Source organism: Pungitius pungitius, chromosome 5, assembly GCF_949316345.1.
Source record: "Pungitius pungitius chromosome 5, fPunPun2.1, whole genome shotgun sequence".
Lineage (NCBI taxonomy): Eukaryota > Metazoa > Chordata > Actinopteri > Perciformes > Gasterosteidae > Pungitius > Pungitius pungitius.
The window spans coordinates 21,541,203-21,557,616 of record NC_084904.1 but is presented as its reverse complement, the minus strand read 5'-3'; the positions used below and the strand labels follow the sequence as shown (position 1 = coordinate 21,557,616).

The 16,414-nt window shown below is 46.5% G+C and overlaps 1 protein-coding gene across 2 annotated transcripts in view; it reads right to left on the bottom strand.

The window, feature by feature from the left end:
- Positions 1-16,414, bottom strand: part of dapk1 (death-associated protein kinase 1) — a 41,563-nt gene that overhangs the window by 20,863 nt on the left and 4,286 nt on the right. For both annotated transcript variants that reach the window (XM_037482206.2, XM_037482207.2), the window contains exons 3-4: positions 2,663-2,884; positions 1,332-1,470 (exon numbers count right to left, since the gene is read on the bottom strand). In XM_037482206.2, coding sequence (XP_037338103.2) covers positions 1,332-1,470; positions 2,663-2,884 — 361 coding nt within the window. The remainder of the gene's footprint in view (positions 1-1,331; positions 1,471-2,662; positions 2,885-16,414) is intronic.

The following is a 16,414-nucleotide window of genomic DNA, read 5'->3' as shown; positions in this document are numbered from 1 at the left end:
ACTAACATCCACACTGGGGTTCAGCGTCTATTGACACATCGACCCGGGGATTGTCACCATACTGGAATTTCTAGTTCCTTTATTTCCGATCCATCAATCATCAAAATGCAATTATTCTAAAATGGGTGATTAGCTTATTGAAATGTTGCAATTATTCTCTTTCATACACACTTCTCAGATACAGTTCACACAGTGTTGAAGTTGAGGTGCATCGTTCTAGAACCCACGCTGTTAAAGCGACGTTATGCAACATGTCTGTTGAAACGAATTAAAGTGTTGCCTTTAGAGGCGAAATGCATTTCAAGTTATAAATCATACAGGTTTCCCCCCTTTTCTCTTTTACAAAAACACTGAAAGATTGATCTGTTTTATTCCCCCCACCTGGACCAGCACTCTGTCTTCTCTCTTCCCACTGTGAGTCACTCAGTGTTGATGTCACACACGCAGACACTCTGTACACTGTGACCTTATTCTTTTCCCCTCAGGAGTTCTAAACCGCACTCAGTCCATAATCAAACGCAGAGGATCCTTAAACAAACCCAAACAGATCAGTCCCGGTAATTTGCCTCTGAAAAGCACACGAGAAACGGATATGAAAGCAAAAGGTCCAAAAGAGGAGAAATAAAACAAACAGTCATACACATTTCACACAGTGCTGCAAATCCACTTCTCCAGTGAGCTGGCATTTGTGAGAAAGGATGTGAACTACTCTACTGTGACCTCCGATAACGGGACATTTCTTTTCCTTTCTGTTTCAACGTGACCTTTAACGAGCCGCTGTCCGCAGAGATTTCATCTTACAATCATCAGGAGAGGGTGGATCGCCTCTTCTCTAAAATTGCCCAACTGTGTTTTTGTTCTCATTCGGATGACTAATCACTTGAGAATTCTGATTTGCATTTGCTGAATTGTTGGAAACAAAAGATCTCTGAAGGACAAACATGAGTTTATTGTCTCATTTCAGTAGGAAATTATAAAACTCATAATTCCCCCCGACGACTCTTTTTCAATTCAACTTTACAAAGAAAAAAAGAGACCATCCATAAGTAAGTTAGTTTCTCACTTAAATCAAAATGAGGGATTCTTTAAATTCCTTATTTTAACATAAGAAGTCAGTCTGCTATCAAAGCCACATGATAATGAGGCAGAGAAAGCCAGCAAACCATCATATTTGAGAAGTTGTAAACAAACAAAGAGATTTCACTTAAAATAAAACATGAACGGATTATCCAAATCGGTCAAATGTAATGTTCTCTCTTTTTTGACCTGCTTAGCATCACTCTGCAGAGTGGTTTTCAGCATGTGTGTCTGAGTCTAATGTCCGGTGGTACCTTAAGGTCAAAGTGGGCGATTTGTTTGGTGTGCAGGTAGAAGACTCCATCCAGGATCTGCTTGAGGAACTGAGTGGCCTCCTCCTCGCTCAGAGACTCCTTCTCGGCCAGGAAGTCGAAGAGCTCGCCGCCGGCCACGCTGGACGAGAGAGGGAGAGAGGGAGAGGGAGAGAGAGAAAGAGGGAGAGAATTAACATGAGAGATCTCTCAGATCAGAGCCAGCTACAAATCCCTGCTTATCACAGCTGAGCTGATGTAATCTAATCATCGCGGCGCATTCGATCCCAACCAATTTACACACACACACACACACCTTTCTTAATCACAACCCCCCCCCCCCTCGCACTCATTTGAGGAGCCGTAACTGGAGAACGTTTTTGTATTTTAATTTAACAAAATGAAAAAACCATGAATAGATTATCAGAATAAGTCTAATTTTATATTCTTAAGTCGTTTTGTTACAATGTTGAACGTTTAAACGGGCGATAAGCCTGCAGCCAGAGAGACGGAGCTCGATCGAGATAACCGACCACTCAGCCGAACAAACACAGGCTCCTCAAACGTATGTGCAGGGTCATGAACCTACACAAACACTACTCCACCCTTCAAGGGGCAGAACAGCCTCCTGTTGTTGGAATTTAGACCATGACGTGCAGCCGCATTGAAATGATTAACCACTAATACTCTCAGGCCCCAAAGGCAACTCAACGAATGGGACAAACTGACGCAATGTTTTCCAATCTGACTTTAAGGATTCCCCACTGGAGGGACAGTGAGACCCCCCCCCCCCTTGTGTGCCACGGACTCATTAAATCCCACTGAAGGATTGGTTCGGTGCTCGTTTGTCCTTCCTTCAGGAATGTTGCCCCGGCGACCGCAGTTCTCTGTCCTGCTTTCACGCACATTTGTCCTGAATTCTGATCGTACGGTAAACAAGGAGGATCCAACCCGGGGAAACCAGTTCAACCGGAGCGGGTAGAAAGCTCCGTGCCACAGTACAACCCGTCCACCTGGAATACTCGCTACGATGACGACAACTATTTTTGATTTGAAAAGAAAACACACGCAGTGTTGTCTTCCAATTCGGTCGCACACATTAAGTTTGGTCCACGCCTCCTGAGCAGGTCGGCTGAAAAACAAAGATGCATCCGACGGCCTGAAGAGAATGAGGCTGTTCTGCTACGACGTGAGACTTAAAGACATTGAACTGAATCACGGGAAGTGTGGAATTGTTTTAAAACGACAGATAGACAAAGAATATATAAATCACCATGAAGCTTAAACCGAATAATTTTCAAATTCAGGTTGTAATGAATGAGGGAGACACTCACAGCTCCAGGATCAGGATCACCTCCGCCTTGTTCTCAAACACCTCGAGGAGTGTGATGACGTTTGGGTGCTGGATCTCCTTCAGGATGTTCACCTCGCGCTCGATGTCGTCCCTGGTCACGCCGCGCCGGCTCGACTTGCTGCGGCGCTTCTTGATGGACTTGGCGGCGTACTCGGCGCCCGTGCCCCTGTGCCGGCATCTTCTGACCACAGCAAACTGGCCGCTGGCGAAGGGGAAGAGACAGACAGAGGTGGTCAAGAGATGTGGACTTTGAGCTTTGAAACAAACCAATACAGGATGAAATGATCTGCCTTACAAACACCTCTAAAAGGTGTTCTCTTCCACCTGAAAAATCACAACTCCATCATAAACCAGTGGGACCATCAATAAGACTGCGAAGGAATTCGGACCAATATTCATCTCGTTTTTTAATAAACGAAGACAGCTGGCAATGCAAACTGTATTGAGAGGAGTGAGCTAATCAATAGTGTCACATTCCCACGGGGTTCCCCGCTGGTCCCGGATAAGGGAGCGCCTCCGTCGTCTGAGCCGTACGGAGTGGGCGGGATAACAAGGCAATAAAGCTGGGCTTCAGAAACCGCTTTAATTAATAACCAGCTGACGCCTGGATACAGAAATAGCAACGAAATCACGTATTCAGATTGGAATCAGGGCCACTCGTTAAAGTGTTCGCTGCCACCTTCATAAAATGATAATGATAATCCACGTGGGTCATCATTTATATATGAGTATTTGTGTTGGTTCCTACGTTGAGACAAAAAAAAAAAAAAAAGAAATCCACCCAACCTCAGAGGTCCCTTGAGATCAGTTTGACAATCGCTTGTAACCGATATGCAGGCAGCAGCCTGAAGAGAAGCACAGCATCAACACAGCATCAGCACAGCTGGCAAGCATCCACGTGCTCACCCTGCACCCATCAGAGAAGAGCCGCGAGGCTTTCAGGATGAACTCTTTGGATCTACAGCGGCTGTACAAAGTAAAATCCAAAGAAGTACAGAAGACCTAAAGAAAGCACAGTTTCATTCAGACATGAGAAACTATTGGTTGACCTTTTAAAAGATGATTTGTTACACGGGAATCTCGATTGTTTTCAATCCCTTTCGGAATCAAAAACTAATAACTCTGGTTTCAGCTTTTTCAAATATCAGCATTTCAGGACATCCGAGTCAGTATAAAATATGAAAACAACATCCGACGTCATAATTTTTCAAACAAAATGTATTTTATGTCATCATAGTGTGAATCTCAATCATCAGCCCAACAGGTGCTTCCCAGCAGGAATATGTTCTCTACTCTACAGAGGCAGCAGAAAAGGCTCCTGGTTAATTGCACATGTTTAAAGCCTTTATAGACCTTTACAGTCTTTGAAATCCACACAGTGGACCAATCCGACCCGACAGCGCCGACTCTCCACCAGAACACGGCCAGAATAAAGGCCGCTCGGCTGAGGGCCGATTGTGTCTCCTCGTCCCTGGCATTCATTTGTCACCCGACAAATGTACCCGACGCCCACGGAGGGAGGAAGAGAGCGAGGGAGTAGGGGAGGGGGGGGGAAGAGAAAGCGAGGAAGAGCCACATTCTGTCGCTTCCTTTTATTTCCATGCGAGCACAGATTTTCACACAGATTTCCAGCTTGGTGGATAAAGCTTCTCCTTTTTAAAGGCCTGCGCTGTCATCAGACTCCCTCGGTGCTGCCAGGAGGACAGTCGAGTTGTTTAGCTTTATGTTCCCTACTCTAATCCGCTCGCTACAACGAGTCTCCAAATATTTGAAGAGTCAACTCGGACAACAACACCGCCAGCTGCAGAGGAGAAATAAGGCCTGGGGAGAATCAGCAAAGCGATCTGAAACTGCTGTTTGGACTGGAAACTGTCTGCATCGTGTCTCACACCTTCAGGTGGCTCGCTTCTCACACTGCGGCTTCAATAAGTCAATTATTCAAGGGATATAGCAAGAAATTAATGAATGTGATACTTCTTCAATGTGCAGTTTTTATTGATTGATTGTAGTCTTCATATATTTTTAGATAGACATTTAGCTCAATGTCCAATACAATATTTGTGGAATTCTAGCAGAGACACTTGCATTGCACCACTGTTTAAACTGATGCACAAAATAACCAATTACAGATGGATTTGAAGGCCTCTGAAAGCCACATTGAAAAGCCCATCTACATTTCTAGGACTTTGAAAACAGAAGATCTGCTTGAATCTGGCGGAAGAAACTAAGAAACTAAAGTTTTGAAAGTTGTAAATAACCAGGTGCGTATCGTCAGAGCAACATGTCATAATCGACCACGTTGAACTGACATATTATGAAGGGAAGTACTCGGATTCCGACAGTTGGAGACTTGTTTTCTGACAATCTGTCTCTTTGAGGAAGTAACTTATCCGGCGACTGAGCCAGACACACAAAAGCAGACACTGAAGAGGAAGAGAGAGCCGAGGATGAGCGCTTTCTCATGCTAATGGGACTCCCACCCCCCCCCCCTTCAGTCTGGCTGCCCCCTTTTGTGGTCTCCACCTGTCAGTCAGGCCTCCATCGTCTAGACGGAAGGCATCAGGAACATCAGGATGTGATCCTTCTCTCAGGGGGGGGCCCCCGGACAGACTACCGCCCCGTTGTAAACCTTGGGGACGCACTGCTAAAGGAAGGTTCACTGTGTGCAAGTGATATTACACAAGCAGACGCGACTGATTCATCGGTGCAAACGGTTACAACTTCAATACGGCGTGATGCTCATTTAGTAGACGATGCTCCATCTAGAGTGAAACGGGCGGATGGTTAGCGTATGGCTAATGATTCAATGTTTGACCCACTAGTTCACTGCTCCTCATTCTCCCTCCAGATGAACTGAAAGCAAACTGTTCAACAGTCAAACTCCACGTGGAACAGGAAAAGTAGCAGCGCCAGCAGCGAAGGGACCAGAAAAACGAGAAAAGGCTGCTGAACGTCGCTCAGCCCGCGGCTGAAAGTTCACGCACAGGAGAAGAGTGATCTGTGAAAGCCGGGGGACCTTGGCTGTAAAAGAGCTGTTGCGGATGAGGAAGGAGGAGAAGACAGTCTTCCTGTTCTTCATTATACACCATCTGTGCACTTTTTGAAGGCATCCCCTGACAAGTTTTGTTTTGTCTTACATTGTTATGTATAACAATAGACAATACATGTACCACAATGAGAGACAAAAGCAGATCTCTGTGAAAGGCTGTCAGACTCTTCAAATTGTGCCGAGAAGTGCCAAAAAATGTCGACACTTCAAAATATTCCGTGTGATATTTTGGAAGGGCTCTTCTGCTGCTGGACAATGAAATACGTGGCAAGTGGAGCCATGTGCATGCAAATTAAAGCCAATTCCCCCACATTCACTGAATACTCTGAAAGGCGCCGTGTTTATCAGCTAAGAGTCTAGAACGTTCAGTTGCGTGCCTTCATGATGTGGACAATGACGCTGAAGCCCCGGTTGGGTGTCTGCAGTGAAGCTTAACAGTAACTCTAGAGGAGAAGGAAAGACTCAAAGAGGGGCGATAAGGACTTCATCTTGTTTTCCGAGGCTGGGGGGGGGGGGGGGGGGGGGCGACTTCTTCTGAGAGTTGAATAATAAATGTGAGATGAGGTTTTGGCAGCACGTAAAAGCTCTGCAAGATGAAATAATGTCAATCCAAATATAAAAAGGCGTCATAGTAAGCATTTCTGCATTTCGCTATGAACGGAAGATGACTCATTAAAAAGTGTTGTCCGTATAGTTGTGAATTTTATTGGGTTTGTTACCGACATAATGGATCTGCATGGATTAGCATTAGGCAACATATGAAACAATATGTAAGATATTTAAGAAGAAGTATTCCAATAAAAGTAAAACCAGAGAGATGACAAAGTTGCCACAGTCCTTTGAGAAAGGGAGACGACACGCAGCCTGAAGGCATCAAACTCCACCCCGCAGCTCCACCACGGCGTGCACGTGAAGAGAGGGGGACGTGAGGGCGCCCTGTGAGCACAACACCAGCTGCACGCACACACCAACACACCAGGGAGCTCTCTGCTCCCTCCGTGACGTAGTGGAGGGAAACAGAAATCCAACACCCTGTTGTTCCTCTTGCTCTACCCTTCAGAGAGTAGCGTCTGAGAGCCGCGCTAACGGGAGTCACCGTGGTGCGATAGGCCCCCCTCGTGTTTGTGCTTTACCTGCCAGCAGAGGCATGCTGGGAAATCCCTCTCTCGCCCTCCGGGGGACGTGGAGCACCGGCTTGCACCGATGCTGCCGGTCCACCGCCCTGAAGACGGAGGCACAACCCCCCCCCCTCACTCACACTCACTACCCCCCCCCCCCTACACTCACTACCACACTCCTACAACCCTTTGCGGCCAGTGTGCAGGATCAAATTGCTGCGTTCCCTTTGTACACAAACAGGGATTCCTACTTGTGGCCTACTTGTGTTCTGTGAAGCGGCTGCAGGGAGGGAGGGGGAGAAAAGGCGGGGGGGTCGATTGGGAGCCGGTTAGGAAAGGGGAAGTTAGAGGTTTGTTTGTTTGTGTGTACCAGAGATGCAGGCATTTTTTTGAAGGACGCGTCCTTGTGTGGAGAGAAACGCTGGGGGTCTTTTACAGACTCCTTCACAGTGTCTGTACGGCTGCAGTTTCATTTCTAGAGAAGAAATCCAAACATAGAGAACAGGAAAATAAGCCTTCGGGGAGTCGGAACCGAGTCGTTCCCGTGGATCGGGACATGACCACCTGGAGGTTTTACGGACCCTCTCCTTCGTGTCAGAGAGCAGGTGTCGGTTCCTTTTAACACTCACCTATTGAGGAAGCGTTTGCTCGCTGCACCGGGTAACACCGATCATGAGAACACAAACAATCGCTAACCACGTCTCCTTGGTAACGCTCAGGTCTAAATCCCTCAGGGCTTTGTGGGACACTGACATTAGACATTATAACTTATTATACACCCCTCTAGCCCACAATAATTGAAATATTGAAGCCACTATCAATGCAACCGCAGCCTTGCCAAGATGAAAAGTGAAGGGATCCATCACACACACACACACACACACTTCCCTTTAGCCTTTCAAGTAGCCCGGGTTGTGTTGCTTCCTCGATGAGAACGAGGTGATAACAAGCTCAGTGTGAAGTTCACATCCCCACAGCAGCGTGTCTGGCACAGCTTGGGCTGACAGCAGCACACACACACACACACCTACTTTTCTCACACTCACACATAAACACACACACACTCAGCACTACCTGCCTTGAAAATCTGTCCCCCCCCCCCTCCCCTCACTTGAGGATTAGTTTCAGCACTCGCTCCAGCTGGATTCAGCGTCTCCTTGATAGCTTTCGCACATCTGCATTGCTGACGGTGTGTGGAGCCTTCGCTCACCAAACTCCTTTGGGCAGCTTTAGCTGTGAATCCTTTACATCAGAACGATGCAGGGTGTGAGTAAGGAAGGTGTGACCCACCCCCCCCCCTCCCTTAATCCTACCACAATCCTATAAGTCTATATATTACCGCCTCTTAAATACAGCCTACACTCAGTGTAATGGATGAACATCATGACATCTAACCCCCCCCAGTGCACATGCAGCACATGGTGCGTGTCGGACGCACTGCGTCTGTGAGATAATGGTTCAAACACATCCACCGATTGTCTGGCTCGTGTTAAACGTCGGAGCTTTAAGTGGCTGCTGCCGACGGTCAGAGAGCAGCGGAATCCTCCGGAAAAACAACCTCCTCAGCTGTGGTTGGGTTCGTCTCAGAGGACTCCCTGCTGGCTCCAAAGACGGACGTTGGTGGTTCAACATTTCAATCATTAACTCCTCTCGCTCACTGAATCAACGGCTGTTCAGTTCTGTAAATCTTTGCTGAACCCTGAAGTGTCGAGCTGCCTCACCAAGCCAGATTTTAACATGAGGAAGGGAATCTAACTTCCTTCCTTGATGTCAAACCACAAAACAAAGATCCAACTTCTCATAGAAAGATATTTTAATTCACATTAAAGGCAGTTCATTATTGTTTGATTGCTTTTTCATCCAGACGTTTATATAACACTAATGAATGCAGCAAGTCATTGACAACACTGCATTTAGATTATGGGATGAATCACTTAGTATTCATAAAAGGTTAAGTGAAAGTTACTTCAGCTGAAAGAGATCAAATTTAATTTGTCTAATTTACATAAATATAAATTAGAACTTGTTTTTGTATTTTTGCTGGATAAAATTAATTAATAACAGTGCACTGCACTATGTGTAGAATGACTAAATTGGTTTGAATCTAATAAACCGCCTGCTAACAGCTAAATACCGTGATAACTATTCTGGATGAGCCACAGAGAAAAATAGGTTTTGATCTAACTTTGGTGGATAAGAAGCGCCGTCCTTTTGTTAGAGAGGCACTGTGTGTGTGTGTGTGTGTGTGTGTGTCCATCTCCACTACTGTCAGCCAGCTATTGATTGGCTCACAGCGCTACTACTGTGAAATAGGAGAAGGCGCTGAAAAGCTGAAAGTGTAAATTACAATAGTCGGCTAGCAGAGAGATCCAGGAAGAAACACTGCAAGAACACAAAGGCTCCCCGTCAAATCTGATACACAAGGAGGGGTGGAGGATGACACACACACACACACACACACACACACACACACACACACGTCACGCTGTTGAGAAACTGCTTTTCTGAGTATTTCTTTTACAAGGTATTTCCAACTAAAAAAAGAATCCACAGTAGTTAAAATGTCAATATCATACACTGCCACACTTTGTTTAAGTGGAAAACACAGGGAGACAAAGCGTCACAGGAGCAAGATGTGAACTCTGACACGAAGCCTGCGATACCCGCAGCCACCTCGCAGCCACCTGTGCTTCCACGTAGTCACACACACCATGAGCGGCACCTGAGGGCCGAGCCGCTCCATCGGCGGCTTGTTAGTTCTCTTCACTCAGCTCGACTCATCAAGTGTTTCCATGGTTCTAGAGGAAGCAACACAGTGAAACTCATCGGTCAGACTTTAATCCAGCTTTTATGGATTTGGTTTTTAGAAACAGTGCTTGTGGATTGGAGCCAAAGAAAAAACAGGCATTTGGTTTAAAGCCCCGGACGTGATGCGCACTGATGCGTTTTGCTTCTCAAAACAGAGATTAATATTTCATGGGGATGAAAAGAAAAAAAAAAGAAAATCGCCTCTGCTGTATTGCTGCCAAATTGCTTGGCACTTAGGAGAGTAAAAACTAAAGAGAGTATGGGAGAGATCACTGTGCGACTGTTCATCATGGGTGGGTGGGGGGGGTGGGGGGTAGGTAGAACCTTCTAGCCCAGGGAGAAGTTAGGTGTTGCGTATTTTCCATCCGCATCTTCAGATGAAAAGAGAACCAAGCGGCGATCTTTGCTTTGTGAGAAACGCTCTGCTTCTCTAGTTAATTGGACGGTCTTTGGCTGGCGGGGGATGAATGACGCCCCCGGGCGCCGCACACCGTCCTTTGTCAGTGTCCAGACTCACTCCACTGGTCCAGGACTGGAGAGGATAAAGACACTGTACTGTCTAATGTAAAATGTTAACCAATAAAGGGTTAAAAAGCTTTTGATTCTAGCTGGAGACTTTCCTTGTGTTTCTTTTACTCTTCACTCCTAAAGCATCAAAGGAAGACGACTTCAAACATGCAAACAAACCTGAGATCATTATTATACTTGTGGTTTGTTTCTAAAATATCAGAACCAGAGAAGGGCTTACTTGAGACTGTCAAAACAATTGTTTATAAAATAAAGTTGTTGTAATGACATAATGCATGTTAATGCATTAGACCCATAATAAGTTCTGACTATGGTCTGCATAGTTTTCTCAGCCCTCTCAGCCTTTAGTCCACTGAAACTTCTGATGGAGTTTACGAGGTGAATTATTAATACATTAAGTAGTTCTAAAGTAAGTGAAACATTTCAATCTTTAATTCCTCCATAATAGATATTGATCGATGTGAATAACAACCTTGTGATCTTCCCAGATCCAAACTTCATAAACATCCATCCAAGCCCAGACCCAAACTCCTGGAGATAAAAGTAAAATTGCAATGATGTCATCCTGTGGACTTTCGCAAGTCACAATGTCAAAAAACACAAACCAGCCCATTAGTAGGTCATCAACTCTCACATCAGTTCTGCTCAGTTTGTGAGTCCCACCAGACGCAAATAACCAGCTACCAGAGTGCCGGGGGGGCCAAACGGGCTTTGCCCGAGCTGCAGGGAACCGACCAGCGATGTGATTCAGTGCGAAAGCTTCATTAGCATGGAGCGCAGTGTGGGAGGACGGCTCCGAGGGCTTCCTGCCCACTCAGCTGCAGTGTGGGCCACAAGCTGCAAAACATTATGCAACCGCCGCCGCCATTGTGTACGGCGGAAGGGTAACCACGGCAACAGGATTCAGGGACTGAGCCGGGGAACTGACGCGATTTTTTCGGAGGAAGGAAGAGCGTGGCAGATAATCCTCGGAGGGCTTAGACGCCGTTTGTGTACAGATATGGATTTGGTCCCCGGCGCCTGTTCACGTTGACGGGCTCGTTTGGCATCGCTAGGTTTGGGATGGCTGGATGACTGGAAGACCTCAGTCCGAGTCCAAGAACCGTGTACTTCTACGATATTAAACATGAGAAGCGATGACAAGGAGCCGGCTCCCATCACGGAAACCAGACGTCATGCTGCGGGGGCCAGGAGCGTCGCTCAGTCATACGCCGTCATTTTGAATCCCAACCACGCTCCTGTCACGCGCTGCACAGCCGTGACGCAATGTGGGTTGGCTCCTGATACAGGAGGCGTCTACAGGCCGCAGATTCCCATGGTTACACACACACACACGGCCAATCACACTGTTGCATAACCACCATATTGCGATACTATTAGCAGACCACAGGAGACAGGACGTCCTCCAACGCTGGGTCTTTCATCAGAGACCAGACCACCTTATTTGGGTTTTTGTAGTAAAAGTTAAAAGACAACGATAACATACCTCATCTATTGCAGCCATTTAAAAAGAAAAAAAACAGGGCGTCCGAAGAAGTCCAACAGAGCTGCATAACTTTTCTTTCTAACTAACATTTCTTTCTTCAAGATCACAAGATTAAACATTTTAAACCCCTCGGCTAACAGGTCCCCTACCAGCTCAAGGTATATTACACCTGCAGGTTACCACGGCAACATTATTTACATTAACCATCAAACAGACATTAAGCCACAAAGTTGATCAGTAGAAGGACTCCAGCTTAAAACAACCTTAAATGTTTATATATTTACACCAAATATGTGAGGAATGAGTCCTTAATGTTGCCAAGGACTCTCTGACTTGAGCCACACACACACACACACACACACACACACACACACACACACACCCCTAAATGGGACATCAGGAGGGAGGAGTCACCGTTGCAGCTCCAGAAAATTCCAAGCAACAGCACTGACTGACAGATAAGTGACAGAAAGCTAAATGAGAGGCAGCCAGTGTTTGCTGGTCTGGTAGCGACGGCGAGAAGCCATTCAAGGCGTCGGAGGAATGCCGCTCACCTCCCCCCAGCTCGGAGGTTTTTAAAGGCAGAGCCGACAATGGACACATTGTGCCTTAGAGGTAGAGGTGAAAGGTTTGCCTGAGCATCCTCAGAGCTGTGAGGATCCTCCAGGCTCCGTGGTCCCCAGAGGTCTTTCACCATCAGGAGCTACGCCCTGAACACACTGTTATTGTTATGATCTCCTGGGATTTGACGCAGTATTATTCATGACAGACACACACACACACATTCTTCTCACTGGGTTAACCAATCGTCAAGAGATCATTAACTGTAATTAGGACATTTCCACAAATGCCAGAAAATGGCTTCTTGAATTTGATAATCATCTCTAATCCATGTTCTTCCTGGACTGACACAGTGTTGACAATGAAGCCATAGAATAAAATCATGTAGTAACGTGTCCAGCCGATGGTTAACATTCTTGTAGAGCATGTGTATTGTTTGACAAAAGTAGTACCAATGTTTCTCTACTACTAACAAAAAAACGTGTCAAAGCTCCTCTTTGAAAGAGTCAAAGCCACTCGATGCTATGAGATAAACGCAAACATGTGAGCATCTTTATCATCACGGAGAATATTGATTACTTGGTAAACTGAGGCCAGGTTCATTTTAATACACAGTTTATTTGTATACAGTAGACTAACTTTTCACAGCAGTGAGAGTAGGATGGATGGGTGTCCACACAATAGTACACCATCACCTCGATTATTCACGGCTTTCGGGGTCCATCAAAAAGAGCGAGTTGGGCAACTTATCACACTCCAGCAGGGCTATTGAGGCCACGGCGTTTGAGCACAAGGACTACATCGAGTCTTGGCTCCTCTGAAATCCTACGATACCCAGAGGATCCTCTCGGTCCTGCTGGTGAAGCACACAAGGAGAGAAGCTTCTGCTCAGATAGGCGAAACAGACACCAGCTTGATATCAGGCCCTGCATGCAAATGGAGGGAAGTGCCAAAGCGTTGTTCTGACAACCGGGGAGACGGCGGCAGAGAGCGAGGAGGGGGGGGTGGGGGGGGGCCTCTGTTATTTCAGCCAGCCCATCCGTCCTCACCTGTTTCATTTTGTCATTAAAAAACAGGGGCCGCCGTGTGTGAAACTGACATTTGTCAGGTTTCGAGTTGACTAACTTTGTACACGGACTGCTGTTGTGAGTTAAATCAAAGACTGTTTCTAAATCTACTAAATGACAGGGAGGCGTGAGATGACATTTAAAAACGTAATGATGACTGCGCTTTGTGATTCAGGGTAATTGCCGAGATTAAAAAAAGTCTGATCTAGGTGACATTAATTACATTTTTTTTTAAAGAGCCTCTTTGCCCTTTTCTTTTGATTATCTCAAAGCAGAAAGGCATCACTAAAGGCTTGATCTTTGAGGAAGGGATCCGGGAGAAAACCAAACACAACACGCAGCGTTAGCATGAGCATCGCCACGGAAACGAGCAGCAGAACAAAGTCTGCCTTGAATTGTGTGAGAAGATTGGGTTTCACATTTCATTTCATATTTGACATAAAAGGCATCAGAGCCGAAACCAGACCCGGTGGCTTTAAGTTCCATAAACAGGTTGTGAGCGTATCGATCAGGCTGATAATGCAACCATAAGCACTTCCTCTGAATCTATAGATAGAAAGAAATTGAGTTTTGTAAACACAGGGGGTGGGGGTCATTGACAGGTGAGCGGAGGAGGAGGAGGAGGAGGAGGCATAGCAGGAAGCACCAAACAGCAAGAGCATATGCAGCGACGTGCATCCTGTGGCCATGATGGGCTGCATTAGAGGGACGAGGGCAGAGGACCCCTCACGTACTCCCCCCCCGTACGTGGCTCACACGCCACGTTTTCATAACATTGATGACATTTTCTTTGCTAAACCGGTCCAGAAACCACCGGCTTCTCGGAACCAGAAAGGCTCCTCCGAGGGTTGGCCAAGCTGATCCTGTTGTTCACAAAAGCAGATGCTGTAGTTCTGTAAAAACCCCGGTACACTAGAATCAGTCAGCAGTCTGCACAGATCCAGACCGAGGCTTTGCTTAATATATATCAATACATCTGCTTCCCACGGTCATACTTTAAGCCTTCCTCAACGATCTTTAATCCCTCCGGAGGCTGGCGATGAGTCGCTCGTAGGGCTGCAAATGATCTCAGGTACAAATAGACCCACTCTCTGATTAATCTACAGACACACACACAGTGGACGCACATCAAAACACATTGTTATTTTGTGTTAAGCTCTCTTTGTCTGCTCAGCTTCACCGCTCACGTTCGCTACCCAGAACATTTGACATAAACCAGCTGTTGCTTCACCTTTTGTTGTTTGTCACGTGTTTCAGAGAACGATTAACTGGAGAGCTGCCAATAAACCACAGAAAACAGTCAAACACATGCTGGATAGGTTTGACACCTGGTACATAACCAACGTACATGTTCCGAGTGTAACACGACGCATTGAGGCAGAATGAGACTAATCGCCACTTTCTTCCCATCAACTACTCTGGGGCTGGACTGTCGGTACAGTTATGCTTCGACTCATCGCTGGTGATGGAAGGTGACACAGTGGTGGGGGGAGTGTGTGGGGGAGGGGGGGGGGGGGGGGCATGAGGAGAATGAGAGTTGTCTTAACCCCCACCGTTTAGACCATTACAGACCCCGGGTTTCACCCGCTCGACTGCCTGCACATCTCTACTAATTGACCGCAAAAGGATTGTAGCTCCAACCCCCCCCCCTCCTCCCCTCACTCACACACACACACACACACACACACACAGAAAGCATGACACCACTGCCATTCGACCGCTAACACAGTTGGCAGGGATCCAACCATCCTCCATTGACTGCAGAGATTAATTGAAAATAACTCATTACGCTCCTCGAGGACATTCCGAGTGAGACCGATTTCAATTTGACTCGCCAGACAAACGGCGGTTTGAGGAGTCTGACTGCAGCATCACGAGGGCCTGGGGCGGCCATCGACTCACACCAGAGAGCGAGAAGAGGAAGCATGCAGGAAAACTTCTCTCCTCCCCTGTAAACTGCTGTCAGCCCTTTGCTCTCGGGTTCTTTGCGGTTTGCCTCCCTTACAGGAGGATCTTGAAGTCACAGGATTATCAGCAGGCCCCTCTGACACATTTGCTGCTAATGCTGCATAATGTTGGCAATACAGACTGAAGCTTTTGCACACGGAGTTGTAAAAAAAATATAAAAAATGGTGACAGACTAAATGGCTGGAATGTAAATACATGTTATCTTTCCATAACATGTATTTGACCTCTTTATTCTCACCTTATGCCAACTGTAAACATTTGGCAGATATTTTGTTGTGATCGTTGCCAAACCACAGCAAAGACTTTAAGCTCATCGGCCCCTGTGAGCTACAGCATTTTTCATTGGATGATTTACAGATTAAAAACATTTAATTCACATGGGGGGTCAAAACAGGAAACTGCTGGGACATAATTAAATCACATGTGTAAACTCTGTATTGCCCCGTTTTTTTCCCAGCTCAAGTCAAAAGCCGTTACAAGCATTAGATTATTTGGGTGAATGACAGGACATCCGAGCCGGAGAAGAAAAAGAGGAAACGTTCATGCTCCCTTGGGTGGAGGGGGCTGGGTTAGGGTGTGAGTGTGAGTGTGTGTAAGTGTGTGTGTGAGAGAGAGAGAGTGGCAGGCCTCATCAAGGACACTCCTGCTACCCAGACGGCCCCTCCATCCAATAATGCAGCCCAGGGTGGGGGGGGTAAATCTAGGTCAGTGGCTGGGGCAGAGTCTGCATGCAGTGCGTAGCATTAGCTGCTGCCGGTGTGTTGGAAAAAATAAAAATGGCAAAAAAGGACATTTGATTTTGAGAGTATTCGGTCCATTCCTTTCACACGTAAAATGAATGGAAAGGAGATTCCGAAATGTATATCCATCCATACTTAATACAGATTCCCATGTGCATGCCTTATAATCCTGCTCATAGAAACGTGTCTTCGGGGGGATTTCTGCAGAGGAACAACCTTGTGAAATGAAGTCCCAGCTTAATGTTCTCCCTGTTCATTTGCATTGCAGAATCCCTGCTGAAATACAGCAGCCCCTCCTCCTCTACCTCTGGCAGACACACACACACACACACACACACACACACACACACACACTACAGACACACACACACACTACAGACACAAAAGGAGGGCTGACTGGTAGCGGG